The sequence below is a fragment of the Lactuca sativa genome, chromosome 1 (assembly GCF_002870075.4).
Source record: "Lactuca sativa cultivar Salinas chromosome 1, Lsat_Salinas_v11, whole genome shotgun sequence".
NCBI classification, from domain to species: domain Eukaryota; kingdom Viridiplantae; phylum Streptophyta; class Magnoliopsida; order Asterales; family Asteraceae; genus Lactuca; species Lactuca sativa.
Genome location: NC_056623.2, coordinates 198,052,333 through 198,072,595, shown reverse-complemented (window position 1 = coordinate 198,072,595; position 20,263 = coordinate 198,052,333). Strand labels below are relative to the sequence as shown.

The window sequence follows — 20,263 nt, the reverse complement described above, 5'->3', positions numbered from 1 at the left end:
ATGGTTTGAACGATGTCGAATGATTAAACTTTAACACCTCAGAAGAGCTCGATGAAGAACTTCGACTGTAGAGGTGCTTTGGGTTACAATGCAAAAGATAATTAATGACTGGCGTACTAAGGCATACATGCACGCACTATGTATAATACGTAACCCTAATCTATAATCACGGTTAGACATGCCCAATGCCGGATAAACAAAAGAATAGCCCATGACGCAACACATAATACCCAATAATCCCCCCCTTTGGGTCAATGGAGTCGAGAGCTCACTTCGGATGATCTACAGCAGACTTCTTGATAGTCTTGAACACACTCGGTATGATGGCCAAAAGAGTTTGTCGAAAATTGATGTACCACCGGAGCATGTCTGTGAAGTTCTTCTTACCAGACATAGAATTTGCCTTGCACCGATGAATGATATTGATAATGTGTTCCAGGCAGTCAGTAGAAAACAAGTGTTTATCTACCAGAGCAAAAAAGAATCTCTCACCTTTAGCTCTTGTAAACATCACTGTGAGGTGAGTAGAATCAATTTGACCTAGAGTCATTTTGTTGACATCTCTTGGCTTTGAAGTTGGCTTCACCGTCGGTTTCTTCCTCATGACATTCGCCACCTCTTGATCCGTCTTCGCAACTTCTGGATATAAGAGGCCAACGTCCTTTTCAGATGTCCTAAGATTAGTTTATACTCTGTTGCATTAGTGAGAAAAATATTGAAGAGCAGAATCCAATCATGAGGATTCAAGTTAGGAAGATCTGCCAGGTAGATAATAGAAACCGAGTTACTTGAACCTCGGTTTAGCCTGAAAGAGACATTAACAAACTTCCCTGTAGACGATGGTTTCAGCACCTTGACTGTAGTAATTTTCTGAGCACTCCAGGTCAGGTACTGAGGTTGACTGAACTCAAGATAATAATCAATAAGTTCACGGTCGACCTGAGGATGGGGTGAAGGAATTCAACTATCGGCTCAAAACAGTGAAAAACAAATGCCTTCCGAGTAATAGGCATGTCGAACTGCGAGTCCCTTGTATTCTCACAGTAAAAGGAGGTTACAGGCTCTGGCCAGTTGGTGCTTGGAAACTTTATTGCCTCCCTGATGAGTGTTTCTCTTGTCCAAGAAGGGAACAATATCTTCTTGCAACTTAATGCATCATCCTCTTCTTTCTTCTTCTTTTCTCTTTCCTCAGCTACCTTAGCAGTTCAAAGAGTTTCATCTATCTCCTCATCCCTTTTCTTTCGGTTCCGGATTTCAGAAATAGTTTCTTGATCTTCGTCGTCTTCATCATCTTCTCCAATAACATGCTTTTTATTTTCTTTGACACCAGAACCCGAAGCTAAATTATCCTTCGGTTCGGTTTTGACCTTCGGTTTAATGGGAATAGGTTGTGGCTTCTCTTTTCCCCCTTGTTGCGGAGGAACAATTCTCTCAGAAACACCCTTCATTTCTCGTAAGAGTTCAAGTGAGGGAAGGAGTTTGGAGGTCAAGTGATTGCGAATGGTAAGTGTAAGAATGGGATCATGAGCCTGAAGCATGTTATGTAACTGAGACAGAACATCCCCAACACAGCTACGAAAAACAGCTCGTTTGGTTATCAACAAGGAAATTTCGTGTTCGGCCTTGGCAAGTGCTGCTTGATGCACTGCATTTATCACCGTCTATTGAGCAAGATCATCTTTGAGTTGCCTTTCCATGAGAAGATCAGCAGTGAGCTTTTCGAACCGAGAGTCAAGAGAAGACAGAAAGGTCTTGTTGTTAGCAGAGATGTCAGAACGAACAGTCTCAAACTTGGTCTGCTCGGATTGAAGGGATTGAGAAAGCAAATCGATGGACTCTGTGATCTTGGTAGCTTTTGAATCAGCATGATCCTTGAAAGAGTCAAGAAAAACCTTAGAGTCATGGATGTGATCTTTAACATCAGAGGAGGCTCGTTTTCATAGAGAAGTAGAATCATTGATAGCAGCAGTACATTTGTCGATGTATTCTATATATTGGTTCAGGGATGTATCCATGAATGCTTTGAGAACAACATCATTATACTTCATTGTCGAATCAAGAAGTGTATCAAGCTTATCGTGGATACTGTCGATTTGCTGCTTGGTTGCCGAAGCAGATTCATCTTCCTCACTGGGGATTTGGTACGGACTGTAGTAAGTAGAATCAAATTCAAATTCAGCTCCTCCAAGAACTTGATTAGAAACACTAGAAGGAGTTAGGGAAATGGGCTCTATTGTGACTTTTGGAGGTTCTTCAGTCTTCGCCCCTACATCAGATGTGTTGACATTGACAGAAGAATCTATGGTTGAAGTGATGATAGGTGTAGTGGTGAAGGTTGGTTTGGAGAAAATAGGCGGTAGTAAGGGGGCAGTGGTGATTGGAGTAGAAATGATAGGCGGTGGTGGAACAATAGTAGAAACAAGTGGTGATGAATATGGGGGTGGAGGAGCAACGGTAACTTGAACTGTTGTCTTGGGTGGAGATGGGGGTGTTGGAACAGAATCATCAACAATGTCCACCGGAGTTGGAGACCGAGGAGGTGTATTACCCCGAGCTAAACCTTCAAGGTGCTCTTCTGCATCTTCACCTGCAGACTGTTCATCCTTCGGTTCTGAAGGAGAAGGTGAAGGAGTGAGTTTTCTGCGAGCCATTTTCTTGATTTTCATTGGAGCAGAGGAATCACCCTTGTTAGTTATCCTTTTCTTTGACTTAGTGGGTTTGGAAGAGGGCTCTTCGGTTGCTTCTTTGTTAACAACAACTTTCTTCCCTCGTTTAGCAGGTTTCTCCACCTTGTCTAATGTAACTTGCATCTCTGGAGTTAATTTTCATGGACTCTTTGGAGGAAGCAATTTGTACTCAGAGATGAGTTTACTTTCTTGAGGGACAGACCGGTACATAGTTTCCGGAATAGAGCCTTTATGCAAAAACTTGGTTGTATCAGTCACAATGATCTTTTTGGTATGAAAGGAGGAAATGGAGGAGAGCATAGAATCCTTCATGATCGGAACATTGAGGGAGGTTATTGCCCTTTGAGCGACGATGGTCCAAAAGTGACCATAGGAAATTTCAGAATGCTTGGTCGAGGAGGACAAACTCTGTACCAGTTGGGACCAGATCAATGACCCGTAGTCCAGGTTGATTCCATTGTAGATACCATACAGGATCGTCATGAAGCATTCGTTTGATCCATCATAGCCACCAACATGCTCAGCCAACCCCTTGTGAAGAAGGGTGAGCAACCCATTCCATTGCGGAGGTAAACAAGATTTCTTGAACTTAGTGAAGGTGGTAAGGACCTCAATGTATCCCATCTCATAGAACGTCAAGAACAATTGAGTTGTAGTGATGAAGTCTGGGGAGATGACTGAGGCATCTACTGTAAGCCCTAGAAGAGAGTAAAATCGTCCTTTGGATATCGAAGCTTTGTGAGTATGAATCTGAAAGTAGATGCACTCTTTGATTTTGTTGTAATGTGTTGTGGAGTATACTTGAGACAGGAGTGACAGGGGAACGGATTCCACTTGAGTTAGAGCGATTACGAGAGCGGAATACTTGAGACATTCTATGACTTGAAGCATGTAATGATCTGACAAGAATGGAGTCATCTGAAAGATCATATTCTGATTGGGCTTGATCGAAAGCAGGGATGACGATGCAGTTTGATCCTGAAGAGATGAAGAATCCGCCATTGTCGATGTGAAGAAGATGAATAGTTGAATGTCGCCTGTGATACTTAAGAGAGTTGTGAGGAAGGTAATAAGATGCAACCGTGCAACAAATTCTTCATATATGATTCCCAGTAGAGAGAAAAAATATTGTTATACTGATGATATGATCTCTGGAAAGGCGCCTGGAAAATAGGGATCTGACAGCTTGGTTTCCCCAGATAGACGTCAGCAGGCGTGATATTAGGAGCCGTTTCAAATTCACGCGCCCTGTTTTGAACTTATCCAAAAATACGTTTGAACTTCTTATCCGATCAACAACATTATGAAAATTCATAAGCAACACGTACAAGAGTGGTGGAAAATCATGAAGATTCTCGTGCATTAGTGTGCCAAAGAAAAAGAAATAAAGCAATAACTGTATGGGATGTGAGTGATGTCAAATATGACATAAAGCTGAGGATCCCGGACACGAATCTCTTCCTTCAAAGTCAAGAGAGACTTGAAGTGCTTGTGTGGTTTCCTGTGAGAATACGATCAAATGTTTGTTAAGAAACATTGAAAAGCTTCTTTTTAATCATAGGCTTTGGAGTGTGGCTAAGCTTCAACCGAACCTCGATGCTTAACATAAGACCGAACGTTGGAAGAAGTACTTGTGAGACCGATGTGGTCTGTTGAACAAGTAGGTCGGATAGGTGGGAAGTAATAGAATTTAGAATAGAAATCTCAAAAACAAATACTAAACTGGATCTTTTGGGAAGAAATGTCTTGGTGTTAGACAATTTCATAAAGATCACGCAAGAAAATAAAATGAGACCTCTTTAGGTAACAAGTTAAAGCTTGAATATTAAAATTCACCGTCAATTCTATAGAGGTGTTGGATTTTGAGTTTTACTTAGCACGTGGTGTACGCATCCAAGATCATAAACACAGAGTTTGTGTAACCATAAACCTCAGTGGTTATTTCTGAGAGTCTCAAGGGTTACTTTTATGAAATGATATGTGATGGAGAATTTTTTTTAGAGGAAGGCGGTTGAAAGAACCGAAAGTACCTCTGCAATATACGAATGACAAAGCAGAAATCTCCTTACTCATTTGAGAGGAGAAAGGTAGCTCAGGACTAGAGTGAGTTTAGCAGCCTGATTGGGAAGAACCGATAAGTAGAATCAGTTCATTAAGGCTTCACTAATAGTCATTGAGGCTTCAGTCTATAAGCAGCAGCATGCTTCTAGGGATGCTTAACTAGTTCAAGATAAGAAAATCATACTTGCCTCACCCCAAATTTTATAGCTGAGAAATGCACGACACCTAGAGAATGGATAGAAAGAAGCAAACCATACACACAAACAAAAAAAACTTTTTCAAAAAAAAAATATATATTTTTGGATTTTTGATTTTTCTAAAAAAAATAAAACAAATAAGAACGTCTTAAAAATAAAGTAAAAAAAATAAATAAGAAAAAGATTACGAAGGATACAGCCGAAAACAAACCTTAAAGAAATGAAGCGAAATAAGCCGAGCGGTCGGTTCATTTCTGTTCCATAAAATTCCGTAGCCGAAATAGACCGAGCGATCGGTTCATTTCGGTTCCCGAAAAATTTGGAACTAAAGTAGACCGAGCGTTCTCCCTATTTCGCTTAATTTAATTATTAGAAAGAGGTTTGAGGATTCGGTACTGATTTTGCTTCCATCATTCCCAAACCTTGTAAAATTTTGTTTAAGCTTGCTTTAGGTAAGGCTTTAGTGAATATGTCAGCAAGTTGATCTTAGGATCGAACAAAATAAACTTCTACGTTTCCCTCTTCAACATGGCCCTTGATAAAATGATATCGCAGTGCAATGTGCTTGATCTTTGAGTGTTGCACTGGATTGTGACATATTCTTATTATGCTTTTAGAGTCACAATAAAGAGGTATCTTCTTCATACTTAGTCCAGAGTCTCTTAATTGACTTTGTATCCAGATCACTTGTGAGGTGCATGAGGTATACTCAGCTTCGGCTGTTGAAAGAGACACACAAGTTTGCTTTCTGTACTGCCAGCTAACAAGTTTTCCATCAAGAAATTGGCATCCACCAGTTGTGCTCTTTCGGTCCAAACCGCATCCACCCAGATCAGCGTCAGAAAAGGCTTGAACAAAGAAACCTGATTTTGCCGGATACCAGAGACCGAGCGACGAGGTTTGCTTCAAATAGCAAAAAATATTCTTCACTGCCACCATGTGAGGTTCTCTTGGATTAGCTTGAAACCTAGCACAATAACAGACAGAAAACATAATATCTGGTCTACTAGCAGTTAGATACACGAGCGATCCAATCATCTTTCGATAGAGTTATGTCGACTGCAGGCTTTTCCAGAGATGATGTTAACTTAGTACCAAACGCCATAGGAACCTTCACCTTTGAGTCACCCTTCATTCCAAAATTTTCTAATAGATTCTTTGTGTAAGCCTCTTGGTTAATAAAAACGCCTTCTGGTCCCAGGCCCTTGGTGCTTGCTTTAGTCCATACACAACTTTATCCAATACATAGCAATGATTAGGGTATTTATCATTCACGAACCCAGGTGGTTGCTTAACATACACTGCTTCTTCTAGTTCTCCATTGAGGAACGCACATTTCACATCCATTTGAAAAACTTCGAAGTTTTTATGAGCAACATATGCTAGAAAGATTCGAACCGATTCTAATCTAGCTACAAGAGCGAAGGTTTCCTCATAATCTATTCCTTCTTCTTGGCAATATCCTTTTACCACCAGACGAGCCTTATTCCTAATAACATTTCCTTCTTTATCCATCTTGTTCCTAAAGACCCACTTCAATCCTACCACAGACGCATCCTTTGGAGTGGGTATTAGTCTCCAAACTCGATCGTGTTCAAACTCATGGAGTTCATCTTGCATTGCTTGTACCCAATCAGCATGATCAAGTGCAGTATTGACAGTCTTTGGTTCGATTTTAGAGACAAATGAATTAAACATGCAAAATTCAACATGAGAGAATAATGCAGTTTGTTTCGCTTTCTGTTGAGAACGTGAGACAACGTGCTCAGATGATTCTCCTATTATTTGAGTTTTGGGATGATCTTTAGTCCACTTTGTTAGAGGAGGGTAGTTCGGGTCATAGATAGGATCCAACTCTACATTTATCTCTTCTTCAAATTCTGATTGATCATCTTCGTCATTTGAATTTTCATTCTCCCCCTCAAATGGCGAAGCGTGTTCCTTGTTAGGTTCAGGATCCTCCCCATCGGTTGGATTTGGATTCTCTTGCTTGGTTAGAGTTGGATTCTCTTGCTCGGCTGGAGTTGGATTCTCTTGCTCGGTTGGATGAGACAGAGATGAGCTCTCCCCTCGAATACTGCGCTATTATTTGAAGGTTCATTTGAGGGTTGATCATTAGCTTGGTTTGAAGGATCCTTTGTCACGTCTTTCGCAGCACCTTCGATAATCTTTTTCAGATAGTCGATTTTTTGTCTGCTGCATTCGCCTCTGAGTGTATAGCTTTTTCTGGTTCATCAAATAACCTCATATATTCTTCGAACAATTTTGAAATGGGAACCGAGACTTGTCCTGATTCAGGAAAAACTTCACCCATGGCACTTTCTGTTGCTTGAGATTTCTTATGTAGAGGTCATCAAAGGTTACGTAATAGGTTTCTTCAATACATTTGGAGTGTTTATTCAAAATCCTATAAGCCTTTGAAGTTAGTGAATAGCCCAGAAAGAATCCCTCATCTACTTTAACATCGAACTTGTTGTGGTTCTCTTTAGAGTTGAAAATGAAGCACTTGGAAAGAATCTCATACGGAGTGATTGAGAATCGCTTGTTAAGTAAGGATCTGTTTTGAGTATAACAAGCAGTAGCAACAATGTCAGCCCATAAGTATAATGGGAGAGAAGCGAAGCTCAACATAGTTCTGGTTGCTTCACATAAGGAACGGTTCCGTCTTTCAACGATTCCATTTTTTTGTGGAGTATAGAGAGCGGAGAAGTTATGAGATACTCCCTTGTCGGCCAGAAAGTCTTCAAACTCTTTATTCTTGAATTCAAGCCCATTGTCGCTTCTGATGTTCCTTACCACTTTTCGTAGCTGCAGTTCCACTTGCTTGATAAACGTCTTTAACTTGGGAGTTGCTTCTGATTTCTGTTTAAGAAAGTAAACCCAGGTGAAACGAGAAAAATCATCGACAATGACAAGTATGAACTTAGTACCACCAATGCTTTCGATAGCCGAAGGTCCACATAAATCAATATGCAGAAGTTCAAGAGGTTCAACGATCTTGGTATTGATACGTGTAGGATGGCTCTTTCATCTTTGTTTGTCCTTTTCACTAGCTGCACACAGGTGTTCCTTGTCAAATTTGAGTAGAGGGAGGCCTCGAACATGATCTCCAAGTACTAAATTATTAATGTCTTTGAAGTTTAGGTGTGATAACCGCCGGTGCCATAACCAGCTTTCATCAGAATTAGCTTTGGACAGTAGGCATATATTTGGTTTCCCTTTAATTGGACTGAGATTAAGGGGGTACATTTCACCCTTTCGTTCGGATTTTAACAAGACTATTTTTGATTGTTTTTCAATAATTTCTGAACCTTCATCATCAAAGGAGACTTTAAGTCCTGTTCCCACAACCAATTGAGATACACTTATGAGGTTGTGTTGCAATCCTTCAACATATGCCACTTTTCGAATTGTGAAATATCCATTGGTTATCATCCCATAACCTTTGATTGTACCATAAGAGTTGTTGTCATACTTCACACATCCACCATCCTTAAGGGACCGAAACTCCCTCAATTCTTCCTTTCTCCCTTTCATGTGACGCGAGCATCCACTGTCTATATACCATTCATCATCGAACTGCTCGTCACTGATAACCTGCAAATTCAAGCAGATTTAGGAACCCAAAGTTTCTTGGGCCTAGGTAAGTCTTTTACAGAGAAGGGAATAACAAAAGAAAGATCAGCTAAATAAGTTCTTTTTATTAAAGTTGTTTTATCTTTTCTTTTGATGGTGTACACTTTAATTTTATTCTTGTCTTGTTTAAATTTTAGAGTTTCAGATGATGTAAAGTTAGATGGTTTTGAAATGTTCTTTTGAGTTGTAGGTTTGTCAGGATTTTTCGTATTATTTATGTTAGTGTTCGAGTCAAGCTTTCCCTTTCCTTTAATTTCCTTCGTTGAATGAGTATGTTGACGACTTGGAGTATAACCGAAACCTAACTTTCGGTTCTCATTCTTGGTAGAGGAACCGAAACCTGAAGTTCAGTTCTGATTTGAATGGGACCGAAGAAGGGATTATTGTTTCGTGAATAGTAAGAGTTTGGACCGAAACTAGACTATTGTTTATTTTTGAACCTATCACTTCCTTTGACATTTGTTTCTTTCGGAGTAGGTAAGTGGTTAGGGTTCTGAGACTGCCAAAACCTTTTTCGCTCACTCAGATTTTTCATGTACCTCCGGTTACTTTCCCGTTTCTGTTCATCCAATTGATGTTGAGATTTATGAATGTTGAAGCTTGACTTCTGCTTCTCCTTTTGAAATTCGGTTGAATTAGGATATAAATTTGAAGTTTTCTTTGATTCTTCAGGTTTCTTTCCCGGTTCTTCCGGTATCTCTTTGGTTCTACTTGTGCTTGGTTTGTCAAAGCTTGAGGGTTTGTTGATTGGATCGGCTACATATCTGCCCTTTACCCTCCATGAGGTTTGCTCTGACAGACCGACAGTCTCGTCTGCATTATCGATAGGAGTGTACCAGAAATAGTTATCACAGCCTTTAGCATTGTCTTTGTCAACCATGATTTTTAGTTCTGTTGTTTGTTTTCCAGTGAGTCCTGTGACTGCATAAACTTGATTTGGCACGGTTTGAACTTTCTGGTAAACCATTGCTTTCTCTTTGAGTTTCTTGGACTTGTCATTCGACAAGCGAGCATACGCAACAGAGTTTTCAGATATAAGGGTTGCTTCTTTCTCGGTTTCGCTCTTTAAGAACTCAGAACAATCAACTACATCTTCCACTGATATTTCACATAAATCAATGTCCTCATTGAATTCTAATGTGTTTTCGACATTTATTTTATGATCTAAACAAAGTTTGGCATTTGACGAGTCAAATGTTCGTATGGTTTCGGACTTAATTTTCAACCTATCATTTTCATCCAACAGATTTTTCAGCATACTTTTATGTTCTTTGGATTCGATAAAGGTCTCAATTTTGTCCAGTCCATATTTGTAAGTGACTGATATTTCGTCAGAGGACGTTATTGATTCACATTCAGCAATAACTTCATCCTCCTTAAATTCAAGGAAGGGTAAAATCATCTTATGAATCTTTTTCCCTATTTCACAATCTAGATGAAGTTGAGTTATATTAGTATATAAGCGTTTTGCAATTAAACAGAAAACATTTCGTTGTTTCAAAAACTTTAAATTGTCTCTTTGCAAATAAATAATCTCATCACTAGCCCTAGCTAACTCTTGCTCCTTTAGCTGTATACATGCTCTCCTTTCCTGACTCTTGGAAGACTTCCTGCTGAGTTGATCACTTAGGTTAGAATTTGCTAGTTGGGTTTGCATGAGACTACCACTTAAGTTAGAGAATTTAAATTTTAGTTCATTTAGTTCTTCTTCATAATTAGTGACAGGAACTTTCAACAATTCTAGGATGGATTGTACCTTTTTGATCAATCGATCGCAGTCGTTGATCGTTTCGCTCACGGGCTTGACTGCAAAACATTTGTCTCTTTTCAGATTCAGCTCATTATCCTCACCTTCGGTTGGTGTTTCTGTAGATACCATCATGCACTTCCCAGCCGAACTGCTGACTCCCTCTTTAGCTACATATGCTCTACCATGCGAGGGCTTTGTTACTTCTTCATCTTCAGAGTCAGTTGACCAGACTTCAACACCACCGAACTCATCATTGTCCAGATTCTCCTACACAATTAAAGCATTCATTGAACTATTTGTTGTTTTCTTTTTCTTTATTTCATCCAACTTTCACATGTAATAAGCTTCATCATCTTCACCATCCTTTTTCTTAGCCATCTTTCTCAGCACACAATCCTTGGCAAAGTGGTTCTTGCTGTGACAATAATTGCAATCGTATCCAGAATCTCCTGCTATCTTGCTTTCTTTCTTATCATCATCCTTTTGAGAGACGTTCTTTATTTCTTCTTTCACCTTCTCTGAGCTGTAATTCCCTTGCCATTTTCGGTTCTTATTGGCAGGGAGTTTCCTTCTTGCAAACTTCTTAGAATTGGAGACCATCATCGCATATTCTTCACTTGTAAGGTCACACTCAGACAAATCTGATTCATCTTCTTCTTCCGTCACATTCATCCTTTTCGAAATAAGGGCTAGAGAGCCCATGCCAGACACAACCTTCACTTCTTTTGTTACTGTGCTTTCATCGGATTTTAGGATGCCCATCAGTTTTGCCAGCAAGTAAGACTTGAACTGTTCATGATCCTTTATAGTTGAGACCACTGCCATCCACTTAGGTCTCAGGCCATTCATAAACATGACTTTCTGTTCAATCTCCTTTATTTCAATACCATGCTTCATCATCTTGCTGAGCAGATGATTGTAACGATCAAACGTCTGAAGAAGAGTCTCCTCAGGTTTTTGAGCAACGACACCGAACTCAGAGAGCAACAAGGTTTGTATTGAGTGCTCTAGATCTTCATCAGTTGAATACAATTCTTTCAGTCTGTCCCATATCTCTTTTGTAGTAGAGCATGAACTGACCAGACGGAAGGTGTTTGCTTATAAGGCAAACCGGATCATCTTTAAAGCTTTGAGATTACACATCAGCTTATCTTTTTCGTCTTGTGGTATCTTTTCTACTTCCAATAAAAGCTGATTATATTCCTTTTGAGTCTTCACTGTCCTGTTTGTTCCCGAATGGATGAATGGACCGATCGTAATGGCTTCCCATATGAGATAGCTATTATCTTCATATCCAATCACGTAATCTTCAAAGTGATGCGCCCATACTTTGTAGTCTTGAGTGTAGAGAATAGGAACCCTTGTAGTGGATCCAATGTTGTTTGAGATTTTAATGGGATTGGCTTGAGAGTCGTCGTGTGACATGATGAGCTTGTTTTTCGGATCTGCTAGAATCAGACTTGTAATCTAAAGATTAGGGTTTTTATCAAACCCTAGACAAAGTCGTCAACTGAAAGAAGAGTACCTTTATATAGTTGATAAAAGTGGAAACCCTAAAGAATTCTTCACACAGAAGGAATGCGTATCAGAAACACAGTCTCCTGCTCTGATACCAATTGTTGGAATAATATTCCTTAATGATCGATAGATTCAAGCAGTAAAACAATAAATGAAACAATAAAGAACACAAGAATGGTTTGAACGATGTCGAATGATTAAACTTTAAAACCTCAGAAGAGCTCGATGAAGAACTTCGATTGTAGAGGTGCTTTGGGTTACAATGCAAAAGATAATTAATGACTGACGTACTAAGGCATACATGCATGCACTATATATAATACGTAACCCTAATCTATAATCATGGTTGGACAGGCCCAATACCGGATAAATAAAAGAATAGCCCATGACGCAACACATAATGGCCAACAGTATAGTGAGGATAACTCACCTTGTAATGCCGGACTGTACCACGAAATCACGCTCCCGAAACACTGCCCCAAACTTCAACACCTATAACCATCAATGATCCAATTCATAAATATCTACGTACAAATTATCCTCAAAAGTCAAAATGGTCAACCCTTGGTCAAAGTCAAAGTCAACAGTCCATGTTGACCTCAATTCGTCGAGTACCCTCAGCTACTCTCTGAGTTCTTTGAATAACTTGCTAACCCGCCGAGTCACCGTGCCACTCACCAAGCCGAAGGAAATCTTCATTGGACTCGCCGAGTTGTTCATCCAACCCGTCGAGTTCATGACCATCTTCATATGACTCGTTGAGCCTACCATGCGACTCTCTGAGTCCCTTCAGTCCTTCATCCATACAGATGCTTTTTAAGCAATGCCAAGGCTCCATACTGCAGATCCAAGTTCCCAAGGCATGCTTATCACGTAAAGTTGCAAACTTTACGTGCATGCAAGGCTCTAATGACTCAAAATGCCAAAACCAAGCTTGAAATGGGGTTTTACACTTAAGGAGGGGTTCATGCTTTCCAATGCTGATAGCTTTATGGACTTACAAATCAAAGAGAGTTCAGATCTGAAGTTACAACTTCAGATCTGAGCTCATACCCAAGAATAGCTTCATAACCAAGCCAAGAAGCCCTAAACTTCATCCAAAGAGATCTAGAAAGGAATGAGGCCAAAATCATGAATTGATACCTCAAATGAAGATAGTTGAGATAGACTTCAGACCCACAAACGTTCTTGCCTCCAAAGTCTTGATCTTCAAGCTTCTTGCATCAAGGTCTTCTTTCCAAGCTTGAAATTTACACTAATATGGAGCACACACACGAATTAGGGTTTCTGGACTCTTAAGGGACTGCAAAGGAACTAAGGGAGGCTAATGATTCCTTAAATAGGGTGCCAAACCCCGGAATTAGGGTTTCACCCTCCAGCTCCAACTCGTCTAGTCACTCTTCCGACTCGGCGAGTTGGTCACTTAAACATGTGGCCCAAACCCATTACTACTCGACGAGTCAGGCAACCAACTCATCGAGTAGATCTTGAATTCATGAGAATTTATAACCATAAATTGGTATTCGAGAATCGGGGTGTCACACTAGGAGGTTAGGGACATGAACAACCCTTTGTCATTTAAGGACTAGACAAGTATCTCTTATGTTGATGATTGTACAGTCAGGGTAAGCCATTAAGTTATGCTCAATGTTTCAACAGAACATGAGACTTGATGCATATGACAAGCATGCTTCCACGGACAGAGTCATGTAAAATAGTTAACTAATAATAAACACCACAACATTTCTATCTATTTTTATATTTGGACTAGATAATCTCACTTAGAAAGTTTAGACGATGCTAAACAATCATCGTGTGGGCGTGACTCAATGTTCTCAGTAGATAGTCTCACTAATGAGAGACTTAGAGAGATTTTGTCACATACAGTAGCAAGCTTTTAGGGATGATGATTTGTCAAAAGTTACATGCTTGGATTGGAATTTCCACTGTCAGATCCTTTAAAAAATTGTAAAAACAATAATATACAAACAAAAGAGTTAGTCAAAGAAGAAAGTTTTCAAAACACGATATTTTTGCAGCTTTTTCAGAAGCATAATAAACACTCGATTCATCAAATATTTTGAATTGAATGTTAATAAATGCACTTCCATTTTCCAAGATATTTTTCCTTCAAATATGGCTATAAAAGAAAGCATAATCAAAGATAAACACATATACAACTCACTACAAACTAATAATGATGAATCCATTTATCATTGATTCCAAGCTTCATGTTCATCAGGGTTAAAAGAGGAGCAGAAGACAGTCTTTGTAACCAACATGTTAAATGGATCAAATCCATGAAACCATAATGTTGTCAAGATCAACACGAGGTAATTCGAGGTTTTATCAGATTATGAATCAATAGATGAAAACAAGACTTAATGCGTTGATGGTTGCTCCTTGCATCCATAACAGTGAGTGGAGGAGAAAGAGGCTATTCACAAGAATAAGAGGACATGATGTCACTCTTTTTCTCAACACCAAGAGCATTCAAAACATTATAGATGACTACAACTCTTTATGACTCCAAAAGGAAGAGGTATAGATAAATTGAAGATAATTCTGAAAGATAAATGATAGAGAGAAAGTATTGTTTAACATTTGAATAAAAAAATTAAGCAAACTATTTAAAGATCTATAGACATAATAAAAGAAACACTTGTTTTTGTGTTTTTATTTAAAACAAATAGAAACAAATTTAAATCAGACATATCAAAAATTAAGTCATTGAAAGCATGCGAAGATCTGCGATTAATTTGTTTTTGTGTCTTCTCGTACAATGCCTTGAAAATGTCAGCCAACTGATCAGTGGAAGGAATGTAAAACAACTGCACTTTTCCTTTTTGAACGATGTCCCTGATGAAGTGATGACGAATATCAATGTGCTTGGTCTTTGAATGTTGTACTGGATTTTGTATCATCTAAATGGAACTAGTATTATCACAACAGATGGGAGTCTTGCAGAAGTTTAGGCCATAATCTAAGAGTTGATTCTAAATCCATATAATCTGTGTACAAAACCTTCCAGCAGCTACGTATTCAGCTTCAATGGTAGAACAAGCCATTGATGTTTCCTTATTGATAGACCAACTTACCAGTCTATCTCCAGTTATTTGAGCTCCTCTTGAAGTACTTTTACGATCAATGCCACATCCACCATGATCAGAGTCAGTGTATCGCACTGGCTTGAACACAAAATCATGAGGATACCATAATCCAAGATTGGGTGTATACTTTAAGTAGCAAAAAATCCTTTTTACAGCGAGAAGATGAGATTCCTTAGGATTAGCTGGATAATGAGCACACAATATAGTAACAAACAAAAAATCAGGGCGACTGCTAGTAGGATAGAGCAGAGAGCCAATCATTCCTCAATAGAGAGTTACATCCACATTAGCGCCATTTGGATCAATACCAATAGATGTTGATGAGGACATTGGTGCCTTGGCCGACTTGCAATTAGAGAATCCAAACTTCTTCAACATATATGCAATGTATTTATCTTGGCAAATAAAAATGCCATAAGTTAATTGTTTAACTTGTAGACCTAAAAATAAAGTTAGCTCACCCATCATGCTCATCTCAAACTTCATAGCCATGATTTCAGCAAATTCTAAACTTAGTTTCTCATCAGTGGATCCAAAGATGATGTCATCAACATAAACTTGAGCAAGAATGATTTGAGATTTTGAGTGTTTGATGAACATAGTGTTGTTAATCTTTCCTCTTTTTATCCACTTTCAAGAAGATAGCTCGCTAATGTCTCATACCATGCTCTAAGTGCCTGTTTTAAACCATAGCCAACTTTATCAAGACAATATACATGATTTGGAAACTCCTCATTTTAAAACCCTAGAGGTTGCTTTAAAAAAACTTATTCTTGAAGATCTCCATGTAAGAAAGCGGTCTTAACATCCGTTTGATAGACTTTGTAGTTCTTGAATGAAGCAAAGGCAAGAAACAGACGAATTACTTCAAGTCTAACAATAAAAGCAAATGTTTCATCATAATCTAACCCTTCCAGTTGACAAAACCCTTGATCTACAAGCCTAGCTTGTTTTCTAATGATGATCCCATCTTCATCCATCTTGTTTCTAAAAACCCAACGAGTGCCAATAATAGTTTTTTCTTGAGATTTGGGAACAAGAGGCCAGACACGATGACGTTCAAATTCATTCAACTCATCCTGTATAGCCTTGATCTAATTAGCTTCTTTTAGGGCTTCAACGAAATTCTTTGGATCAGTCATTGAGACAAAATTCACAAACATTCAGAAGTTACTACTGACTCTACTTCGAGTGAGAATCCCAAAATTTACATCACCAATGATTTGAGATTCTGGATGATCTCGAAGAACTCTTGGATTAGAACTTTCATTTGTATTACTTTGAGAAGAATTCTTCAGAGATGACATGCTGACCTTTAGAGATAGGTTATGAGCTGATGATTTGATCAACGTTGGGAACAACAGGCTCAGTGCCATTTGGCAATACATCAGGAACATAGTCTGAAGGACTGAGGGTAAGTTCATTCAGAATTGATGAGGGATGATCAATTAGATCATGAATGAATGAGTCTTCATTGAAAGTGACATGATCTGTTTCCTCAATAGTTTGCGTTGAAATATTGAATACCCTAAACACCTTGGATACATTGGAATAACCTAGAAACACTCCTTCATCAACTTTAGCTTCAAACTTCGAGCGCTAATCTTTTTTCTTTAGGATGTAACAAACACACCCAAAAACATGAAAATAAGAGATGTGTCATTTCCTTCCCTTATGTAGCTCATAGGCAGCTTTCCCATGACGCTTTACAATGATTGACCGGTTTTGGCTATAAGAAGCTATGTTGACAACTTCAACCCAAAAATATAGTGGAAGACCAGCTTCAACTACCATAGCTCTGCCAGCTTCGATGAGTGCTATGTTCCTTCTTTTAGTAATGCCATTCTGTTGAGGGGTTCTAACAGCAGAGAAATTTTGAGATTTTCCTGAGTTTGAGTAGATGTCTTATAGAGAGGAGTTACTAAATTCAGTTCCTGATCACTACGTAACTGCTTAGCTTTGTGATCATAGAGAACTTCTCGTTGCTTGATAAAAGAAATGATGTCATCATCAGCATGACTCTTCTTCCTTAAAAAGACTACCCGGGTAAATCTTGAAAATTCATCCACAATAATGAGAGTATACTTCTTCCCAGCTCTTGACTTAATCGGGACTTGTCCAAAAAGATCTGTGTGCAGAAGATAAAGAGGTTTGATGATGGAACATCATGACTTTGTTTTGAAGGAAGACTTGGATTTCTATCCCTTTTCACATGTTGAACACAACTTATCTTTATCAAACTACATCTTAGGAATTCCTCTTACAAGCTGATTCCTTGAGATCTTTGATAAGTTCTTGAAAATCAAGTGAGATAACCTCTTATGCCATAGCCAATTTTGATGAGATAGAGTACGAGAAAAGAATCAGCAATGAAGAGATTTGTCAGTAGAAAACATGAAACATAAATGTCATTATGTCTATTTATAGTTAGGACAATAATATTCTTTTGATCAACAACATTTCTTTCTCTTTTTTTGAAGAGAACTTCATACCCAGCTTCACACATTTGGTGAATTGAAATGAGATAATGTTGACGACCCTTCACATAAGAAACATTCTTGAACATAATGGAGTTGCACTTGATGGATCCATATCCCTTTGTAGATCCCTTTCCATTATCTCTATATGTAACAGTAGGACCATCCTTCTTTATGAAATATTCAAGAAGAAACTGTTGGATTAATGTCTAAGTCCATAACTATAATTGGTAAGACTTGACACGACCCGACATGGTCCATTTGGGTTGCATGGCAATATGCATTTGGGTAGACTATAATGAGAGAAATAACACTTATGGTTTGTTAATATATTATAAGTTCTAATATATTAATAAGATTATTTAATTAGTATTGATCAAGAATTAATCTAGGATTAATTAAGTGATGAAAAGAAGACTAATTAAATATATGGGTTGATTGAGTAAATCATCCATACTTGTATAGTGGGCTAAGACTCCATGGATTATCAAGTTGGGCTAAAACCCATAGGATGCTCCATGGATGCTCCATGGTGTATTTGAACCCATGGATCCAAGGAAATGGAAAGCCATGACAATTAGGGTTTACCTTAATTGTGACACTATATAAAGATCATATTGTTGGGAAAAATCAGCCACTATGTGTGATAGAAAGGGCTAGCCGATTTTCATGAAGTGTGGATTTCTCTCTAATCTATTCCAAGTGTATTTGGTGTTGTGTGAACCATTTGAGGTGTCACACTTGGGGCACTATGCACTCAAGCTTCATGAAGACATTCTACATCAAAGAGGTATGTAATTCTAACTTAATATATTCATATCAAGCAATGTTATTATGCTAGTTAGAATGAATACCTTGGAAAGTTAATATTCGCATGTATAATAGAGAAAACATAGATACAAGGTATTTAGGGTTGCATGTACACTTATGAGTGTCAGAATGCTCAAAACCCAAAAGTGGTATTAGAGCCTAGGCTTGTTTTCTTGTTACACTTGCAAAATTGGCTGAAAAATCGAGTTTTTATGCTGTCTGCTTAGCAGACTTGCCGAGTCCATGGAGGGACTCGACGAGTCCAAGGCAAAATGCATCCATCTCGCCGAGTTGGTTCGTGCACTCGACGAGTTGGACCCCCAGACAACATATATTCGACCTTTTTGGCTAGAATTGGACTAGGAACATTACCCTAAGATGTTTTTGGACTTATAAAATTGTTTTTGATGTGGTAATGTTGATGCTAATCCAATTTCAAAGATAATTGTCAATAGATTCATGTTTTGTATTAGTTTAGTGATTAGGCTAATTACATGAAAAAGTTTCATTTGAATTATCTTGTTCTTATGAGTTGCTTAGATTAATAGAAAAGTTAATTGATTATGAGTTTTCAATCCATTTTAATCTAAGAGTTGATTCTAAAATGTGTTTTTGTAACTTGTCCTCAAGTTATATGAAAAGTGACATTTAAGTTTCATAAAACTCATAAAAGTTGGCAATGGTTACAAAAAATGAAGAGTCTTGTCCATAAGTTATGGAGGTTCAAGAGTCACTTCATTAAGTAATAAAATGTGTAACCTTAATTAATTCCATAAGTTACAAAATAAAGAAAAGCTACATTCTTTTATTAGTTTAAAGTCTTCCATAACTTGTCCTCAAGTTATGGAACTTGAAGAGTCTTTTAATTAAAAACTACTTTAAACACATAAGTTATGGAATTAATTAGTTTTGAATAGTTTCAAAACTTGCCCTCAAGTTTTGGAATTTGAAAAGTTTTCACTTAAGAATACTTTAATTCCAGGTTAGCCCTTAGAATTTTAAAAGTTAAAATTCAACCCTTATACGTTATAATATTATAAGTTAATAATATTTATATATATGTATAACAGTAAAGTCAGTCTTAGCGTTAGTAGGCCTCATTCACGAAGCCGGTCTATAAGAGGGGGGGGGGGGTATAAGGTTACTGCCTATAAAATGGTAGTTTAATGGGTGTCCACTCTCACCCACCGCTTCCTTGACTGGTGGAGGGTCGTTAGCCGAACGGGTAAGACAAGGACTAGAATTCTCCCTTCATTAAAAGTATTAATGATAAATACTAAGTAACTAAACCTTTTATAAATACCCAATCTTAGTTACTTAGGAAAAAGTGAATAAGGTGCTAATCCATGAAATTACACTTTGCACTTTGTTTAAGTCGGTTAGTGGAGCGTGTGTGGTTAACCGACACACTAACTCGTATTTAACAAGGTAGGAAAAGGGTAACTTAATGTTTATCATAATATCGATGGAGCGTGTGCGGTTAACCGGCACATCGATTGAGGGGTAAACACTTAAGGGTACCAAATATATTTGCATGGTTACTTCACACCTTGTTTTGTGATCCTCGGCGTCCCAGTCACAAAACCTGAAGGGCACACTCGAGATTGAAACATGCCATTGAAAATTTCAATGAATCTCAAAATATCTAGGAGTTTCAAATCCAATTAAAACCTAATAATACATTTCGTTTATCTTGGTGGAAATTGGTGAATTAGCATTCACCTACCTTCAAATATTTTATATCTTGGATTATGACATCCCTCTTCCAAGTTATAAAAGTATTTTGTTGGGTCCTAGCCTTAATATTTCATATTGGGTGTTATATGAAGGACTTTAAATCAACTTTCTTGAATATCTCCCAAAAGATGTCTGGTTTAGACATTTATGATCTTCCCAAATCTCTTGAAACAAGCTTTCCTAAATGAAGATGATGTCCCATGGAAATCATACTTCATTCACCTCCTCCAATTATTCTCCCTAACCCACAAGTTCTTGAAAATTTTAAGGTCACTCAAGC

The 20,263-nt window shown here is 38.1% G+C and overlaps 1 protein-coding gene across 1 annotated transcript; it reads right to left on the bottom strand.

Annotated features, from left to right (window-relative positions):
• Positions 1–7,972: 7,972 nt before the first annotated feature.
• On the bottom strand, positions 7,973–15,559 carry LOC128128382 (uncharacterized). Its single transcript, XM_052767182.1, has 8 exons — positions 15,421–15,559; positions 14,948–15,141; positions 12,280–12,341; positions 11,443–11,610; positions 10,707–11,373; positions 10,338–10,598; positions 9,131–9,956; positions 7,973–8,331 (listed from the first exon to the last, which is right to left on the bottom strand). Exons 1-8 carry the CDS (start codon positions 15,557–15,559, stop codon positions 7,973–7,975), a joined length of 2,676 nt encoding a protein of 891 aa, XP_052623142.1.
• Between the last annotated feature and the right edge of the window lie 4,704 nt (positions 15,560–20,263).